Consider the following 17,043-nt stretch of genomic DNA (forward strand, 5'->3'; position numbering starts at 1 on the left):
GAGCGGCGCCGGGGGTGGGGCGGAGCCCGGGGCGGGGCTGGCGCTGGACCCGCCCCCGCGGCGTCTCTGCGGCGCCGGAAGCGGCGCGGCCCCGCTGGCGCTGAGGGTTCGCGGGGCGGCGGCGGCATCGCCGAGCCGGGCCCGGCCCTGCCCGGCCCCGGTCCGCCCCAGCCCCAGCCTCAGCCTCTCCGCGCGGACCGTGAGTAGCGCGGCCGGCACACCCCCCTCCGGGCCGCACCTCTCCGCGGTCCCGAAGCGCCTGCCCCCCTCCCTCCTTCCCCCGCCCCCGCCGCTCTCCGGCAGGGCCGCCGCTCCTTGCCGCCTCCGTCCTTGGGCGCCTGGCTTTCCCCCCCCTCCTGGAGCGCCTGCGTCCCCTTCGCGACCCCTCCCCGCAGCCCTGGGTCCCCCAGCGATGCCCGCCCTCCTCCCTCCGGCATCCCGTTGCCTCCCCCTCCCCCCCGCTCCCGGGGGTCTGGGTCCCCCAGTCCTCCTCTCTCCCCGCCCCGGGCAGCTGCTGTGGGGTCCCCACGCTGCCTGGCCCCGTTGGGGGGAGGGGGCTGTGCTCCAGCCAGGCCCCTGGCTCTGCTGGGCCTCCACTTCCCACCCCAGGCCCAGCAGGTTTTGTGGGGAGCCTGGTCTCACCTGGGCACAGCTCCTCTGCCCCAGGGGTGCCGGGATCTCCAGCAGGACTATGGCCCCATGGACTGGTTCCCCACGTCTAGGCTAGCTGCATCCCCACTAGTGGGGATGGTGCTGGTTTACAGCCCCGCCGCTGCAAGCAGGGAGGGTGCCTGCAGGCAGATAGACCCAGTGATGGCACCTCCATAATGCCTGCTGGTCCGGGGCCTATCACCGGCTTGTGCCTCTTGGCTGCTTTTCTTTTCCAGAGCGTGGGAGTGGGCCCACTGCGCTGCAGCAGCCTCCCTAAGGGGTTGGCCTGGAGCAGAGGTCCTCACTGGCCCATGGGTTCAGGGGCTTCTGATCGCCCTGCTTACAGTCCTCCAGCAATGCCTGGCCTCCTGGATCACTCCCTGCAGGCTTGGGGGTGCTGGCAGGCGGGGAGGTTCCATGGGGCCTTTGCTTGTGGTACATGAGTGCCGATCATGGCTGCTGCTTGTGCCAGGCCCCATCTTTGCTGGGGAGAGGGTTTGCAGGCGTTCGCCTCCCTCACCTGCGCCCGTCCCATCCTGGCAGGGAGTCCCGATGGGCACGAGAGCGGAGGAGCACGCATCCTGACCCCCGCCCCACACGGCTACCCCCGTGCCAGCCCCTGTGACTATGGATGAGTGGAAACCCAACCCTGCCATCAAGCCCCACAAGAAGCGGAGCTGGTACCTTGCCTGGAAGTACAAGCTGATGAACCAGCGTGCGCTGCGGAAGCTGTGCCAGGTGAGTCACCCACAGGCCTGTGGTGGATTAGGAAGGATAATCTACAGGATTATGAGCTTATGGAGCAGCTGCATGGATGGAAGTGGGTCTGCTGGCAGTCTGGGTGACCTGACATGCTGGGGAAGCATAACTTGTCCCCCAAAAAGCTACCTCCAGTGTCTTTGTCCTCATGCGTGGAAGAGTCTGCCATGTCTAGCAGCTCCTTCCAGCTGCAAATAGACCTGTTGGGTGGCTATGGCAGGAGATACAATTATCCAGGTGTCCTTGGGAGGCTTTCAGCTAGAAACCTGACCAATTCCTCTCCTCCTGGTTCTGGACCCATGCCAAGTGCAGCAGGGCTCAGCAGTGGGAAACCATCCTTTCCCTGTTTGGTTTGCAAACCAAGCCTAGTATAAGGCACAACAGGTGGACGGAGAAAATAGGGCTGGGTAACAGGATCTCATCCCCCAGAGGCAGCTGGCGTCTGGGAAGGCTGCGGGCCTGGTCGCTTGTGCTGTAAAATGGCTAATCCTTGGCGGAGCTGGTGTCCTGGGGGGTGTCTGAGGGCATAAGGACAGGAAGGGTTTGGCCCCGTGGCAGTGAGCTGCAGAAAAGGGCTGTTCCCGAGACAAACAGAGCTCATGAAATCTGGCAGTTGGTTGCTGTGGGAGGGAGCAGGGGAGGCCTTTGTATGTGCCTGGGAGGATGAAGGCTTACAAGGGCTCCCTGGGGAAGGAGACTGCTTGGTCCTCTGTCCCTTAAGATGCTCGGGGCTTGGGAATGGGCCTGATCATTCAGGCAGATGTTGATCATTGTGCTGGGGGCAATGGGCTAGAGCCTTACTGCTGTCGCCTCTGTGGCACTGCTGTGGCTTAAAACACAGATGAAAATTGGGCTTAAAATATGTAAACCGGAGCTGCAGGTGTGGAGTAGCCAGGTCTACAGCAGCTGGGCCCCTGTTAACAGCTCTGACTGAGCCAGCCTTTCTAGATCCGGCTGCTGGTCTTGCCTACTGTTGTCTTGTTCGCTTTGGTCACTGGGGCTGCTCCCCCATGTCTCCAGTACTGACCGGGGTGGAAGATCTGGGCAGGTTGGTAAGGTGGCCTTGCTGCTGGCCACCAGGCACAGACTGCTCCTCACCATGTGCCCAAGCCTCTGTTCTTGCCTAATTAAAAGCTTTTTGTGCACAGATCCTGAAAGGTGCTCATAGTCCTGAGTCAACAGCAAATCAAGAAGCCAGAATGCCATAGTGACATTTATATCATCACATCTTATTGCTGGTTTTCCATCTTGAACCTGTTTGTCTGCTTGGCAGAGATAGCAGCAACACGTAGCTTTGAGGCAGTAGCTGGCCGGGTAGGGCAGGGATCCTTTTAGTGCCTCTCACCAAGGGCAGGCCTGCGTCTGATCTCAACCCCATACCCAGACCTCAGAGAATCAACGGTCCTAGAGCTGAAAAAGGCACAGATTTTTAGGAAGCAAGCTGTTGAGGGGCAAGGGAAGAGTGTCAAAACCACCCAAGACCTGTCTCAATGTCCCCTTGCGGGCGGAACCAGGCTATGAGCAGCCTGCACCAACCTCTCCCCTCCTCTCCCTTAGTTGCTGTGACATCTCTATGCTGAGTCTTGGGATGCTCTGGAGAGGTTAGTAGGACCCTGAGCTTGCGTGGCTGAAACTGGAAACCATCTGGTACATCCAAAGCATGGCTGGGCCAAGGGGCCAGAACTTTTGGGCCATGGGATGAACCTGTCAGCAGCACACAGCAGTCAGATTTGGGCCTCTGTTGTGGCTCTACTGTGAGCTGGATGGACCCTCCTGGCATGGAGGCTGGTGGTGGAGCCCTGCAGCGGTGTTAGCTTTGGGGGTAATAGCTTCTCAGGGCTTTGTGTTTTAAATCCAATGGCAAAGCCTTCCCTTGCTGTGTGACTGTCCAGGGCAGGTTTTGGGCTCCCTGCTAGAGGTGTTCCTCAGCCCTGGGGTAGGGCTGTAGCTACTGGGCAGGGACTTTGTCCCCGTGCAGAGCCCCATGGCCACCACATGCTGCTGTCACCTTTCCACCATGAAGAAGTACCTGGGCCCTGGGTTACAAAGTAAAGTAAAGACAAATTAGGTCAAGTAAAGACAAATTGCTTCAGCTGAGGTCTTGTCTTTCAGTCCTGCATCCCAAGCCAGCATTGCAGCTCTAAGACCATCCTCTTGGCCGTGGCCAGACTTGCAGCTGCTCTTGCAGCTTACACCTGCAGGTGGATTATTTCCCAACATGGAATATTTGTGGTCCAAGGCTTCATGTGTTGCTCTGTCTCACAAAAGGCCCTTTCAGCGTGGAATAGTTTCTGATTTATGCTGGGTCCAAATACCAGGAAAAAGACTGAAATTGAGGAAGAGAGGAGCAAGATGCTTTTAAGTAAATACAGGTGCTTGTAGAAATGTCTTTTCTCCCTCCTCTTGGTCTGGGAGCACCAAGGCCATGGGCAATGGTGATGCTCACATCAGGGGTTCCCATGGACTGCTCCATAGCCCCTGGACCTTCCCATAGCCCTCTGTGTCAGCATCCATGCAGGTTGCCTCGAAGTTTGCTGCAGACAGTAAGGCTGCGGGCTGTTCTCTGCAGCCTGTGGCACAGTGCAGTTTCCTGAAGTCAGACCTCAGCTTCTTCCCTTTGCCTTGCTTTAGTCATGCAGCATCTCCTCTCACTCTGAATACATCCTCTGTTTGCAGAGGGAGAGATGAGAGTAGTGGTGCTGCAGGTGAGGCAGAAGTTAAGGTTACCATGGGAGCTATATCTCTGAATTACCAAACTCTTTGCCTGGAGAGACCCTCAACCTTGATGCAATATTTTATCAGGAATCTTCCACAGATCTGGAAGCAGGTATACATTGGAAGTGGGTTAATTCTCATATATCAAGAAGTCGGTGTTCTCCAGCCGATGAAAGCATTTCACCCTGTCACCTGTATTTCTTTCTCTTTGCCTTTCCCCAGAAGAAAACAGGGGAAATGACAGATGCTTATGATCCCTTGCAAGATCTCCTTTGGGTGCCCTGCAGCCTCTGCCAAGGGGGTGGACTGATCTTGGGGTTGTTACTTACAAATTGCTAACGCAAAGCATCCTGCATTGCAGACAGGTGCTGTCCTCTTCCTGCTTGTGACTGTAATTGTGAACATCAAGCTGATCTTGGACACCAGGAGAGCTGCTTATGAGGAGGAAGAGGAGTCGGCACAGGACTATGGTGAGGGCAGCATCTTGCTTTTCTTTGAAAGCAAGGAAACCAGAGGGAGGAAAGTAATTTCTTTAAGTCAGGGCAAACTTTTGATCAGCTACAGCATGAAAGACAGGTCTGTGCATGTGGGTTTAACAAAAATGAATAGAAAAGCCTGTTCCCATTCCTGGTCTGTCTAGTCAAGGCTTCAGCATGTTTGGCTGCAGAGGCCTATGTGGAGACAGCTGGGGCCAAACCTGTTGCCATTTTGGATTTCCCTTACCGGCCATCCCTGTAGTTCTGACCCATGGCTTGTTGGGCTGGGATACCTGGTGGGCATGACCTTCTGGAGGCTTGGCTGAGCTAGTACTGAGCAGGAACAAGCCAAAGTTGCCTTGGCTGGTTGAGACTGGGCATTTCTTCCCTGTAGATGATGAGATGCTGAATGTGGAGGTCCCTAGGCACCCTGTCAGCAACAAGAAGGTCTTGGATGTTGAGGTGTACTCCAGCCGGTCGAAGGTCTACGTGGCTGTGGATGGGACGACGGTAAGTGACAGATGCTGGCAGTCCCTGTGAGCAGAGGATGGGTGGAGCTGAATGGGCAAAGCCTCAAGCATCAGGTGGTGAGAGCACTTCAGTGGCTGGCAAGAAGGTCAGGAGTGGATCCCCCTCCTGCCTACAGGACTCTGGAGGTGTTGTCCCACATTGTCTTCTACTCTTGCATCCATCACTGCCACAAGCAGAGCCAAAATGTCTCAGGAGAAAGACTAGCTCCTTGTTTGGGGGCTCTGCTCTGTTTTTGGGCAGGGAATGAGAGGTCTTGGCATATGGTTCTCATTGCTTCTCCACTTGCAGGTCCTGGAAGACGAGGCTCGGGAGCAGGGAAGAGGGATCCATGTCATCGTCTTAAATCAGGCTACGGTAAAGCATTCCCATGTGTCTGCATTTGTCTTTCTTACTGGGCAGTGTTTGTCCTTGCTCTTTAACTGTTGGGTGCATGAGACAAAGGGCAGCCAGGAGGGAAGTTCCCAAATACTTGTTTGTCTGTAGTTTCCAGAGCACGACATGGTCACCCAGAGGGTCCCTGCAGTGTTTCTCTTGTGCTTGGCTAGCTGTCCTTGGGGAGCAGGCAGGAGAGGAGTTGTGAGGTTGTGTAATGCTGTCCCATGGACGTCAGTGCACTTCATGTCGTGCGTGAAGGCGCAAGGGCCGAGCTTGCCTGGGGACTAACTCCTTGGCATACCAGAAAAGTAACTCATTGTGTTGCTCGTGGACTGAGGCTCCCAGGACAGATTTCCATAATTCTGCATGTCCTGGCTGTATAGCACTTAAGATGCATCTGACGTTTGAATACCAACAGGGTCATGTGATGGCCAAGAGGGTCTTTGACACCTATTCTCCCCATGAAGATGAAGCCATGGTACTTTTCCTCAACATGGTTGCCCGGGGCCGGATCCTGATCTTCACCATTAAGGTATGTGACCTTAGTGTCAAAAGATCCTTGAGTCAGGATGCCCTAAAGCTCATCTGGGCAGTTGCCTCCTGAATGTCATCAGGCATTCCCAGGGCTAAATGTCACATTGCCACTGGGCTATGCCTCCCTGGCTGGATCACCTCCCTTGTCCTCTCGCTCCCCCTTGTTACTACAGTTACTGCTGTGTGCCCAGCAAGGCAGGAGAGCAAAAAGCAGATGTGTCAGAGCCTGCAGCAATAAACAAGAGGTTGGGTGGAGAACGGACATGAGGAGATACAAGGATGTGGTGGGACCCTTCTGGGTCCCATTTCCAGGCTTTAGGGGGGCACTGTGGACTGGGTTGGCTCTGGCCTGCTGTGCGAGCAGCACTGTGCTTCTTCAAGGTTTTGGATTTAGGTGTGTTGCTGAACACATGGCCCTGCTCAAGAACAACTTGGTCTCGAGGAAACAGGAGTCTGTGACTCCTCTGACTTCCCTGTGGGTCATGGTGAAGCCACTGGCAGGTTTAGTGGCACAGAGACTGTAGGAACCTGTTCTTGAAGGTGTCTGGCTCAGCTAGTTCAGGTAGGAGTGGGCCCTGTACCTCTTTGGTATTGACAGGAGACTTCCCTTGTCTACATCGGGAGCCAGACCTCAGCTGCAGGGTTGTGTTTTGTTCCAGGATGAAGGCTCCTTTCACCTCAAGGACACAGCCAAGAATGTCCTGAAAAGCCTGGGGAGCCAAGTTGCACCATTCCTGAGCTGGAGAGACATGTGGACATTTGTGGGGAAGAAAGGAGGTGAGTCTAGCACAGGCCAGGGGAGGGTTCATGGCCCCTTTTTGGAGGAGCAGCCAGGTGAAGACAAACTCAGCCCATCCTCAACACGCTGTATGAGCAGGGAATGAGTCACAGAGAGCAGGCAACTCCGTGGGGGCAAGGGAGGGGATAGAGGCAGAGCATGTCCCTTCAGCAGCTCACCAGAGGCCAATGGGGAAAAGGTGCCAAGATGCCACCCTGAGCTACAGCCCCTGGTCATGCCTTGACGCAGTGGGGATGGGTCCTTCCAGACAGTCCTGATCCTGTGTCCCTGCTCCAGGGGAAGTATATGGGGAGAAGCACGCGAAGTCGCCTGCCCTCTCGACATGGGGTGACCCTGTACTACTGAAGACAGAAGTTCATCTGACATCCGTGGAAGGTAGGAAGTAAGATCTGCTCTGTGGTGCCAGGTATCTCTGGGACATGTCTGCCCGCTGGTCTTGGTGGTTTTGAGTCAAAGCTGTGGGTCTGTTAGCAACATCCCAGGATGGATTTAAGGCTGTTTGAGATAGGGATGGTAACTTCTAAATGGGGCCAGCTTCCCTTCTTCCTGCTTCCATGGCAATTGCAGGCATGGTTGTTGAGAAGGGTGAGGATGGGGAAGTGGGGACGTGATCTGGCCAGTTGTCACCTCTCCAAACCAGGCCTGGTCCAGTCTTTTCTGACTGTTGGCTTGAAGATGGCTCATTGCTGCTCCCAGAGGCCATATGGTAGAGACGGCTTCTGAATGGCTCCTGTGGTTATATCTGGCATCCAGAAGTGTTGCTTGTTCGTAGTAATAAGGACTGACTTGGTGATGGCTGAGCCCAGGGAGAGCTGTGCATGTGGCAGTGCAGCCTGGAGCATACAAGGTGAGGCCACGGGGATGAGCGGTCTGCTTTTTCTCCTTGGTGCCTCCAGATGCTGAGTGCCATTGGCCCGACACAGAGTTGAACCGCCGCCGGAAGAGGTTCTGCAGCAAAGTAGAAGGTTATGGCAGTGTCTGCAGCTGCAAAGATCCCACACCCATTGAGTTCAACCCTGATCCCGTGAGTGCAGGGGCAGAATATTCAGGGAAGGCTCCAGGAGGGAGGGCTGAGCTGGACCAGGTATGTTTTCAGCTCAGATGCAGAGCCCTGTCTTTAAGCACCAGCTGGGTGGTGCAAACTGCCCCGGGCAAGCTCTTAGCCCCAGCAAAGGTAAGGTGAATACGTGTGGTCAGGTCATGCTGGGGAAGGGGAGTTCTCTTGCCCTGTGTCTGCCCTGAGCTGCCAGGTTACCATGGCTCCAGGGACATCAGTGTAAGCTGCAGGGCCTGTATGTTTGGAGACGGAGCAGCCTTTGGGCTGTCCTTGGCACAGTGCTGAAGGGTTTGGGCAAACGTCTCTGGGTGGATGCAATTTGGGATTGGGGAGCTGGGTCTGAGGCAGGGTGACAGAGGGAAGCTGGCACGGTCTCCAGCAGTGCTGAATGGAGTCCTGGTTGGTCAGTGTGGTCCTGAGCTAAGGGGTAGGACTATGCAGCTCTGCTGTTTAACAGCGGGGCTGATCCCTACCCCTTGGATCCTGTTTTCATTGGCACAGAATCATAGAATCATTTAGGTTGGCATGGCCTCCCCCAGCCCCACTTACACACATTGTTCTCTTCCAGCTCAAAGACAATAAAGTCTTTGATGTGCCTGTAGCTGTTATTGCAGGGAACCGCCCCAACTACCTGTACAGGTAAGCACTTCCAGGGGACACGGCTTCTCTGCTGTGTGCCACAAGACCAGGTATGGTCCAGGCCCTCCCCTTCGTCCTGCTGGCAGGATCCAGCCTCTTCCTGGGGTTGTATGAGCAATGTGGGCAGACCTGCTTGGACAGCTCCCGGGGTGTTTGACTGTGGGAAAGGGAAGAGCCCAGGGGTAGTAGGTCCTATTCCTTAATCATGTGCACTTTCCCCCATCCCAAGGGATCCATACCCCTCTACTGAATGGCTTGGGCCCACTGGGGCTGTGCTGCACTCAGGCCCCTCAATTTCTCCCCAGGATGCTGCGCTCCTTGCTGTCGGCTCAGGGTGTCAATCCACAGATGATCACAGTCTTCATCGATGGGTACTACGAGGTGAGAGCGCTCCCAGAGGTTCCTGTAGCCTGGTCCTTGGTCCCCCAGCTGAGAGTATATGGTGCTGGCACAGTCCTTGGTGGGTGGCAGACTATGAGCACCTTCACCCTCCCTCCTCCTGTGGGTCACAGCTCCTCACCCACTCCTACGCAAAGTCAGTCAGCTTAGCCAAGCCATGGATGTGGATAAAGCTGCCTTGGCCTTTACCGAAGCCTGGGGTTGATATTCCCATGTCAGAAAGGGGCTGGTGTGCTGGACTGAGGTGGTCATGCTGGGCTCTCCCCATCCCCTTTTCTCTCTTGATGAGTATCGCCCACCTTTTGAGCAGGGTCTGGGTGTAACACCGCCTGTCCAGCTCCCTCGCAAGAAGCAAAACAAACCAGTTGAGCTGTGCCTGTCCAGCTCCACTCAGTAAGAGGTAAAGAGACCCAAAATGGTCTGTTGTCACAAGGCTCATGAAAGCCTGAGGCCAGATAGAGGAGAACTGGCCCTTTAGATGGCAAAGACCTTCCCCTCAGCTCACCTTTACAAAGCCCTGGAGGATTCCACTACAAACCCTGGCTCTCTGGCAAGAGGCTGTGCTCTGGAACAGGCATGTGGGATCTTAGTAGGTCTCAGGAGCTTCCTAGCCCTCATTTCTGCAGCAGCCCATGAGGTATTGTCTGGTTGCCTTGGGATGGAGACGGGGAAAGGAACAGGCTCATTTCCTTGCAGGCCTTTCCCACCACTGCCAGGTTGTGGGGCTGGGGGAGCTGGTTTGTTTACACAGACTTTTACCGCAGCACATAAGAATGGTTAAAGATAGCAGCATCTATTGCCATGGCAACTGGAGCAGCATCCCTCAGCTACGAGGGGGCAGCCTGGATGCTTGTGCTGCCATGGTTGATACCAGGGAAAGGGGGAATGGTTGGTGCAATGGGAGCTCCTTCTCTCTTTTGTGGCTAGGAGGTGGGATGGACAGTAAGGGGATGGAGAAGGCCTTGGTGGGGCCTTCTTGGGACAGAGAGATGTCAACCCAAATATGGATTACTTCTGACTCCAGTGCAGATGCGCTTGGTCAGAGAGGTCCCTTTCTTGGCAACTGTGAGAGAAAATGAAGTTGATCATGGTCTTGACAGCTAGTAGGTGTTCCTGGCTGTACCTGTTTTCTTTCTGCACCATCAATGGCTGACTGGGAATTTGACTCTCAGATATTCTTCGATACAACTTTGGGTCTGCAAACTAGCAGGGCTAACAGAAACTTATGGTGGTACTTAAGGGCTGAAGGGCCAAGAGGGTTTGGCAAGTTCCTTGTTGCAGGGTTTACAGCACAGCTTCATTTTGAGCCTCACTTGCCCCCAAGAGGACAACCACGTGCAGGGGATCCCACAGGCATATTCTTGTTGTCCCAGGGAGCTGACACTGGCAGAGGGTGGGGAGAATGTATTCAGACCCACACATTTGGTGAGCTTTGTACCTTTCCATTGCAGGAGCCGATGGATGTCGTGGAACTGTTTGGCCTCTCAGGAATCCAGCACACTCCTATCAGCATTAAAAATGCCAGAGTGTCCCAGGTGAGAGACCTTTCCCAAATCCTGGGAGAGTTATTTCCTGGGATAGCATTCGAGGGAGGCAGGCTTAGCCCCATATCTGTGGCAGGCTGATGCTAACACAGGCAACGATCTGTCTTTTCTTGTAGCACTACAAAGCCAGTCTGACTGCAACCTTCAACCTGTTCCCGGTGAGTGAGACCTCTGCCTGCACCCTGTCTAGCTGCTTGCCCATGGGAGCAAGACAGCACAGGGTTTCCCTGGGAGAGTGGCATCTGTGACCCCCATCTCACAGGAGCTGGAATCCTCTGGGGCAGGGAACAGCACAGGCAGGGAGGGGACACTGCTTGGTTCCTCTGCTCTGTCCTGTTCCTCTCCATCCTTCTGACATTTTCTTTGCCCTACAGGATGCTAAATTCGCTGTGGTTCTGGAGGAAGACCTTGACATTTCTGTTGATTTCTTCAGGTAAAGCTGTGGGTCCCTGTTTGGGTGGGGCATTTCCTTGAAGCTCTCTGGCTCCTCAGGAGAGAGGCCAGATCCCTGCCATGCTGTAGCTCACCTATCCGAGGCTGAGCAGTGCCCAGGCAACAGCCATAACTGAGCTCTGGTTGCAGAGAGTCTCGAGTCCACTGTCCTGGCACTCAGTGCAGGGTGACTTTGGGGTCTGGGATCTCTTCTTGGTTTGCTTTTCGGAGACACTGATCCATTCTGTACACACATGGTTGGGGCTGCCCCATAACAAGAGGACAGGGACAGTGTCTTAACAGGGCTCCTGTTTCTTCTTAAGGAGGAGAGACTGATGGAGCAGGAGGCAATGTTGTCACCTCCCCATGGTGAGATGCAGCTTAGCTTGTTTGGGTGTTCTCCCCTGATCTCGCACCAGTATCAGCTATCTCAGCCCAAGTGATGGGTTACACAGTTCCAGCACTTGGGGTGGCTCCCTTGGTGGAGAATTTGCTTTGGTTTGCATGGGAGAAGGAAGTTTGACCAGGGACTGGGCAACTCTTTCCTCAGCTTTCTGAGCCAGTCAATACACCTTCTGGAGGAGGATGAGAGCCTGTACTGCATCTCAGCTTGGAACGACCAGGTGGGTCAGGGAAGGATCGTGGAGCAGGGACACCTCTGCCCTGTGTTCCCATGTCAGGCTGGGGTCCAAGTTCCATCTTTAAAGCAGGGTGTCCGCCCCACTATCATTCTAAGTGGGTCTGTCTCCCCAGCCCTCGACTGTTCAGAAGTGCCCCTGCAAATCACTGTCCTGTCCCTGCTGTGTGCTTCCCAGTGGCTGTCCCCTGCTCCCCAAGCTGAGAGCCTCAATTGAGCAAGACACCTCCTTTTTTTGGTGGGGTAGGGGTGCGTTCAGGGTGCTGAATGCTCCCCATAACATCGCAGGGCTATGAGCACACAGCTGAGGACCCCTCGCTCCTGTACCGTGTGGAGACCATGCCAGGCCTGGGCTGGGTGCTCCGGAAGAGTCTGTACAAGGACGAGCTGGAGCCAAAGTGGCCAACCCCTGAGAAGGTGAGTACCCTAGAGGGAGCCTGTATTTTGCACCCCCATCTCTGCCCATCAGCAGTCCCTGATCATCACCCACTCCCTGTGGGTACAGCTCTTGGAGGGCCCTTGGCTCTCCCCGAGCTTCTACTGGGAAGGATGCCCAAGCAGAATGTGTTTGGGACAGACAGTAACTTAAGGACCATGTAACCAGCCACAGAGCTGGCTGGAACAGCCCAGGCAGGCTGGGTCAAAGGAGCTAGAGCTGGTGTGGGCAGCCAGAAAGGTCCCCGGATGGCCACACTACCAAATCATGTCCCCAAATGTGAGTGTGAGTGGCATTTTCCCCTCGACAGCTCTGGGACTGGGACATGTGGATGCGGATGCCCGAGCAGCGGAAGGGCCGGGAGTGCATCATCCCTGACATCTCACGCTCCTACCACTTTGGCATCGTGGGGCTCAACATGAACGGCTACTTTCACGTGAGTGACCTCCGTGAGCCCCCAAGCCCTGTCCTGGTGCTGAGCTCTGACTCGGCCACCTTTCCAGGTAGCAGGAATGCTTGAGGTGACCTCCAAGTACTGCTGACTCCTGACTGAACCCCGTTTTCCTTCCCTCCCCCCTCCCCTCTCTCTTCCTCCCAGGAAGCCTATTTCAAGAAGCACAAGTTCAACACAGTTCCAAATGTCCAGCTTAAAAATGTAGAGAGGTGAGTGCTGCTCAGAATGAGATCCAGATGAAACAGTTGCTTGACCTGGCTCTTGTCCCCTTGTGCTGGGGACATCTCCCTTCTTTCTGGAACAACAGCCTTAACCTCCAGCCCCAGCACACTGGCCTCTGCTGGGGAATCCTTGCAGTGGTTTTTGTGAGGTTGGGTTTGGCTACCTGGTGCTCCTGGTGGAAAAGTTGAAGGGTCACGTTTTTGCTGCCACATCCTCCAGGATCCGTGGCAGTCCCTGCTCTCCATTCATTGGGTCCAACCTGCCTTTTAGTGTTGGGCAGTCTTAAGCTTGGATCATCTTGGGATGTTCCCTGCTTATCAAACTGTCTGACTCTGCCCTAATTTCCGTGTTCTCTCTTCCTCCAACAGCTTGAGGAAGGATGCCTATGAGACTGAAATTCATCGACTCCTGGGGTAAGTGCCTGCAGAAAGGTTGGGAGACCACAGGGCACACTGGGTGTACCAACCAGGACAGAAGAAAGGGTGGAGGTGGCCCTGGCAGCTGCAGCCACCACTTGCCTGTCTGAAGTACTCTGCCATGGGAATAGGAAGGATATGGGGTCTCCTCTCACTCCCTGTTCTGTTTCCACAGTGAGGCTGAGGTCTTGGACCACAGCAAGAACCCCTGTGAGGACTCCTTTGTGCCCGACACCGAGGGCAGGGTCTACGTCATGTTCATCAGGATGGAGCAGGAAGCAGATTTTGCCACCTGGACTCAGCTTGCGAAGGTGAGGCCCCTGACACGGCCTGTCCTCACCCCTGCACTGATCTCTGCGTCACTGGGAAACATCTGGCTGTTGGTTTTGGGTTTGGCCATGGCATAGATGCAGCTCAGCAAATGAATTCTTGCTGTCCTTGGGTGATGTTAAAGCTCTTGGTGTTTACAGAAGGCACTGGGTCATCCAGGGCAGATGCTTGGCTCAGTGGAGAAGATAAGTCTTATGACCTCCCTGGGTGGGAGCCCAGGGCCTGAGCTTGTCTGGTAGTTTCCATTGCTCACCTGGAGGTGATGATCAAACCCCCTGTCCTGAGGCAGGAATGGGAGCAGGTTGCCCCTCTCCTCTCACTGATGGTGACTGGAGGGGTACTTCCCTGTGCCCCCCCAGTCAAGGGGTGCAGCCCTCTCTGTTGTGTCTTGGTGAAGGCAGGGGTGGTGGCTCTTCCCTTGCCAGGGGGAACCTGGTCCTGGTGTCTGTCCCCAGGCTCTGATGCCTCTTCCTCCCTCCCCACCATCCTAGTGCCTCCACATCTGGGACCTGGATGTCCGTGGGAACCACAAGGGGCTGTGGCGGCTCTTCCGCAAGAAGAACCACTTCCTTGTGGTGGGCATCCCTGCCTCCCCCTACTCGTGAGTATCAGGGCACAGCAAACTAGGTAATCCCCCCATCCTCATGGCACTGTCCCCTGCCTGGCACACTGCATCATCCATTTCTGTCCCAGCCCCATCCCACCCCTCCTGACCTTCTTAATTAGTGTGGTGGGAGGGGGACAGGATACATGCCCGGGGCTGGAGGATGCCCCAGTGGGAAGGAGGTCATGCCAGGAAAGCCAGGCCGTGCAGTGGGAGTTGAGGTCCTGAGGAGGATCACCACTCCTGCCCGCTCCCATCCAGCCTCCTCACCTGCAGGTCCAAGAAGCCCTCGTCGGTGACACCAATCTACATGGAGCCCCCTGCCAAGGAGGAGGGCGCAGTGGCAGTGCCAGCAGTTGCTGCAGCAGAGCAGACATGAGACTGGCAGCTGGGAAGCGAAGGGGACCGGGGGAAGATGGAGAACCCCATGGTGCAGAGACAGAGTTGGCAGCAGCTCTCGGAGGCTGGTGACTGGACACGAACTTCCATTTCAGGCTGCAAAATGAGATCTCGGGCTCCCTCCAGCCCCCTATTGTGGTCTCCCTTGCACGGACAGGGTCCTTCCCTGTAGATATGCCGCCCCTCCATCCCAGGAACTTTTTTTTTTTTTTTTTAACACAGACTCTTTACTAATGCTGCTCCTTTTGCCCCCTGGCTGGGCAAGGCTGGAGGAAGGAGGTGCTCAACTAGGGGCTAGAGGAGGCCTCGAGAAACACCTTTGCTTCCCTTTTTGGCCCCCAAGTCCTGAGAAGGCAGCATGCTTGTGTGCAAGTGCTGCAACCTACCAGCTGGGTGTTATTTATTAACTCTTGCCTGGCTGGCTCTGGTGCCCAGTGGTGAACGTGGTGGTGAAGAGGGGATCTTCCAGCATCTCTTCTATCTCCTGCACGATGGATGCACCTTGAAGACCGTATGCTGGATTGGACATCTCCCCACACGCTGGTTTCGGTGCTTGGGCTGCGGTGACTGGTGCAGCCCAGCTCACAGGCAAAAGGGAATCCTGAAGAGGAGCTGAACTTGCTGTCGACACGTAGGGGACACCCTATACCCAGCACGAGGGCGGTCAGGTGCCCCTTTCCTTTCTCCAGTTGTGGGAGCTGGAGATGACTCTAGATGGAAGCGGACCAGGCTGTGTGCTGTGGCTCAGACTGTCCTCACCCACCTTCTCTGTGGGGAGAAGCCCTGCCCCGCCGAGTTGTGGGAGAGGGGGTGAAAGTGCCTTGCAGAGTGAGATGGGAGCAGCCAGCCGGCATACCCCTGGCTGCAGGGGCAGGATGGACCGGGGTCCTCTGGAGTGAGGGATGCTGCACTCTGGCGTGGTCCTTGCCTGTGGTACTTGTAGCCTGTCTCTCCCTCTTCCCTGGCCAGATACCCCCAGCTTTTGCTGAAGGCAGAGGGGGTTTCTTCTCCTGAATCTCCACCCTTACTGTGGTACGTTGCTAGCAGGGAAGCTGTGAGCTGAGCCAGGATGGGTAGCCTGGCTCTCCTGCTGTGGTACACTCCTCATGCAGAGGGAGAGGGAGGGGGTCCCTGTCCCCTCTCCTGTGCCTTAGGAAGGACCCCAGGGCCCCCTCCTACCCCCAGCCACTTGGTACTAATGTGTCTCCCCCCACCCCCCACTGGGGGCAGTCCTGGTCCCCTTGCTTAGTACACCTCCCTGTCTCATCCATGCAGCAAGAGATCTATTCTCTGTCCAGGTCCCCCAGCCTCAGGCAGGGATCCTATGCTCTGGCTTACCCTTGGGAGGAGGATTTGCTGCTCAGCCCTTTCCCTGTGGCCACAGGGGCTCTTCCCCTTCATTTTCTCACTGTGAACTGAGCGTCGGGGTCTACACTACACTAACTTATTTATTTATTGCTTGTGGGAAGGGGAGGATAGCAGGAAAGCAGTGTGGAGAGCTAGCAGCCCCCAGCCTGTGCAGGGGCAGTCGTGGGAGATTTGTCTTGTCTCTCTGGCTCCATCCTCTTCCCCTCCTTCCTCCCTTGCCCAGCATAGGAATGAATAGTTGTGAACCTGGGAAATCTACTCCTCTTTGGCCGAAACGAGCCCTGTGTGGACACAGCGCAGCTCTAGTGTGACCACAGGGATTCTGACCCTCGCAGTCCCTTGCACACCCATCCCAGCAGCTGGGATGGGACAGATGCAGGAGGGGAACAAGAGGGTGCAGGGCAGAACCCTCGAGACTGCGGTACCGGGCTTGGGTTCAACCCTGCCCTCCTCTGCCACCCCCAGCGCTGCCCTTAGCTGGGACTCCGCTCTGGCAGCTAGTGGGCAGGCAGCCTCTCTGTGCTGACCCTCGGGATAAAGCAGGTCCTTTAAGGGTGTTGGGAAAGGGACTTGCCTTCTTCCCAGGGAAAACAGCTTACTTCCCATACCCTGCTTTGGAAAAACTTCCACAGCTCTCTGCCATGATGCCCTTTCCTTGGCATCTCTGTTCCCAAGGCCCAGTTTCCCTTTTTCCTGAAACTAAATGCGCCCCCTTTCCCTTCTTCTCTGACAGGGCTCAGGCTTGGCTTCCTCCTAGCTCCTCCTGGAGCTAAGGAAGGTGGTCCTACTGATAGGGAATGGCTAAATGTGAGTTCCTCTCTCCTCTGCTGCCCACCCTGCAGCTCCCTGCTGTCAGCGACAGCAGGACTTGACTGGTGGGCTTCAAGCTCCCCCTTCTCCACACACCATGATGGGCTCGCTGGGTGCTATTCTCCGTCCCTCCCCGTTCCTCCAGTAAGGCTCCGCTGTGGTGGCTGTGGTAGGGCTGGGTGTGTGGACATCCCCAGGGCTTGCCGCTTTCTGAATTGAATTATTTTTTCAAGAGTAAACATTGCAAAGCTGTTGAGCCTCGTGTGTTTCATAGCTGGCATCATGTGGCCCAGGGCTGGGGTCCCTGGCTCTGGCCACCTGCCTGGAAAAGACAGACTCCTGTCTGGTGTCTCACTCTGCTTTGTGTGCTGCAGGGCTAGCCGTGGGCTAACAGTGGCCCTGGGCCCCTGCCCTGTGGCTCCTGTGCCAGCAGAGGTCCTCCAAGCCATGCTGGGC

At 55.8% G+C, this 17,043-nt stretch overlaps 1 protein-coding gene across 1 annotated transcript; it reads left to right on the forward strand.

Annotated features, from left to right (window-relative positions):
• Positions 1 to 58: 58 nt before the first annotated feature.
• Positions 59 to 16,843, forward strand: POMGNT1 (protein O-linked mannose N-acetylglucosaminyltransferase 1 (beta 1,2-)). Its single transcript, XM_069788831.1, has 22 exons — positions 59 to 199; positions 1,195 to 1,389; positions 4,487 to 4,595; positions 4,996 to 5,111; positions 5,421 to 5,486; positions 5,926 to 6,039; positions 6,701 to 6,818; positions 7,117 to 7,215; positions 7,737 to 7,864; positions 8,466 to 8,536; positions 8,842 to 8,917; positions 10,387 to 10,470; positions 10,596 to 10,637; positions 10,854 to 10,912; positions 11,462 to 11,534; positions 11,837 to 11,965; positions 12,295 to 12,420; positions 12,583 to 12,647; positions 13,029 to 13,073; positions 13,252 to 13,387; positions 13,898 to 14,007; positions 14,287 to 16,843. The coding sequence occupies exons 2-22, from the start codon at positions 1,279 to 1,281 to the stop codon at positions 14,387 to 14,389; spliced, it is 1,980 nt and encodes a 659-aa protein (XP_069644932.1). The 5' UTR covers positions 59 to 199; positions 1,195 to 1,278; the 3' UTR covers positions 14,390 to 16,843.
• The last annotated feature ends 200 nt before the right edge of the window (positions 16,844 to 17,043 follow it).

This window comes from Haliaeetus albicilla, chromosome 8, assembly GCF_947461875.1.
Source record: "Haliaeetus albicilla chromosome 8, bHalAlb1.1, whole genome shotgun sequence".
Lineage (NCBI taxonomy): Eukaryota > Metazoa > Chordata > Aves > Accipitriformes > Accipitridae > Haliaeetus > Haliaeetus albicilla.

Coding starts and splice junctions, on each gene's coding strand:
- POMGNT1 (XM_069788831.1), top strand. CDS start 1,279: ATGGATGAGTGGAAACCCAACCCTGCCATCAAGCCCCACAAGAAGCGG. Junction 8,918..10,386: donor TCATCGATGGGTACTACGAG/GTGAGAGCGCTC, acceptor TTTCCATTGCAG/GAGCCGATGGATGTCGTGGA. Junction 11,535..11,836: donor TCTCAGCTTGGAACGACCAG/GTGGGTCAGGGA, acceptor ATAACATCGCAG/GGCTATGAGCACACAGCTGA.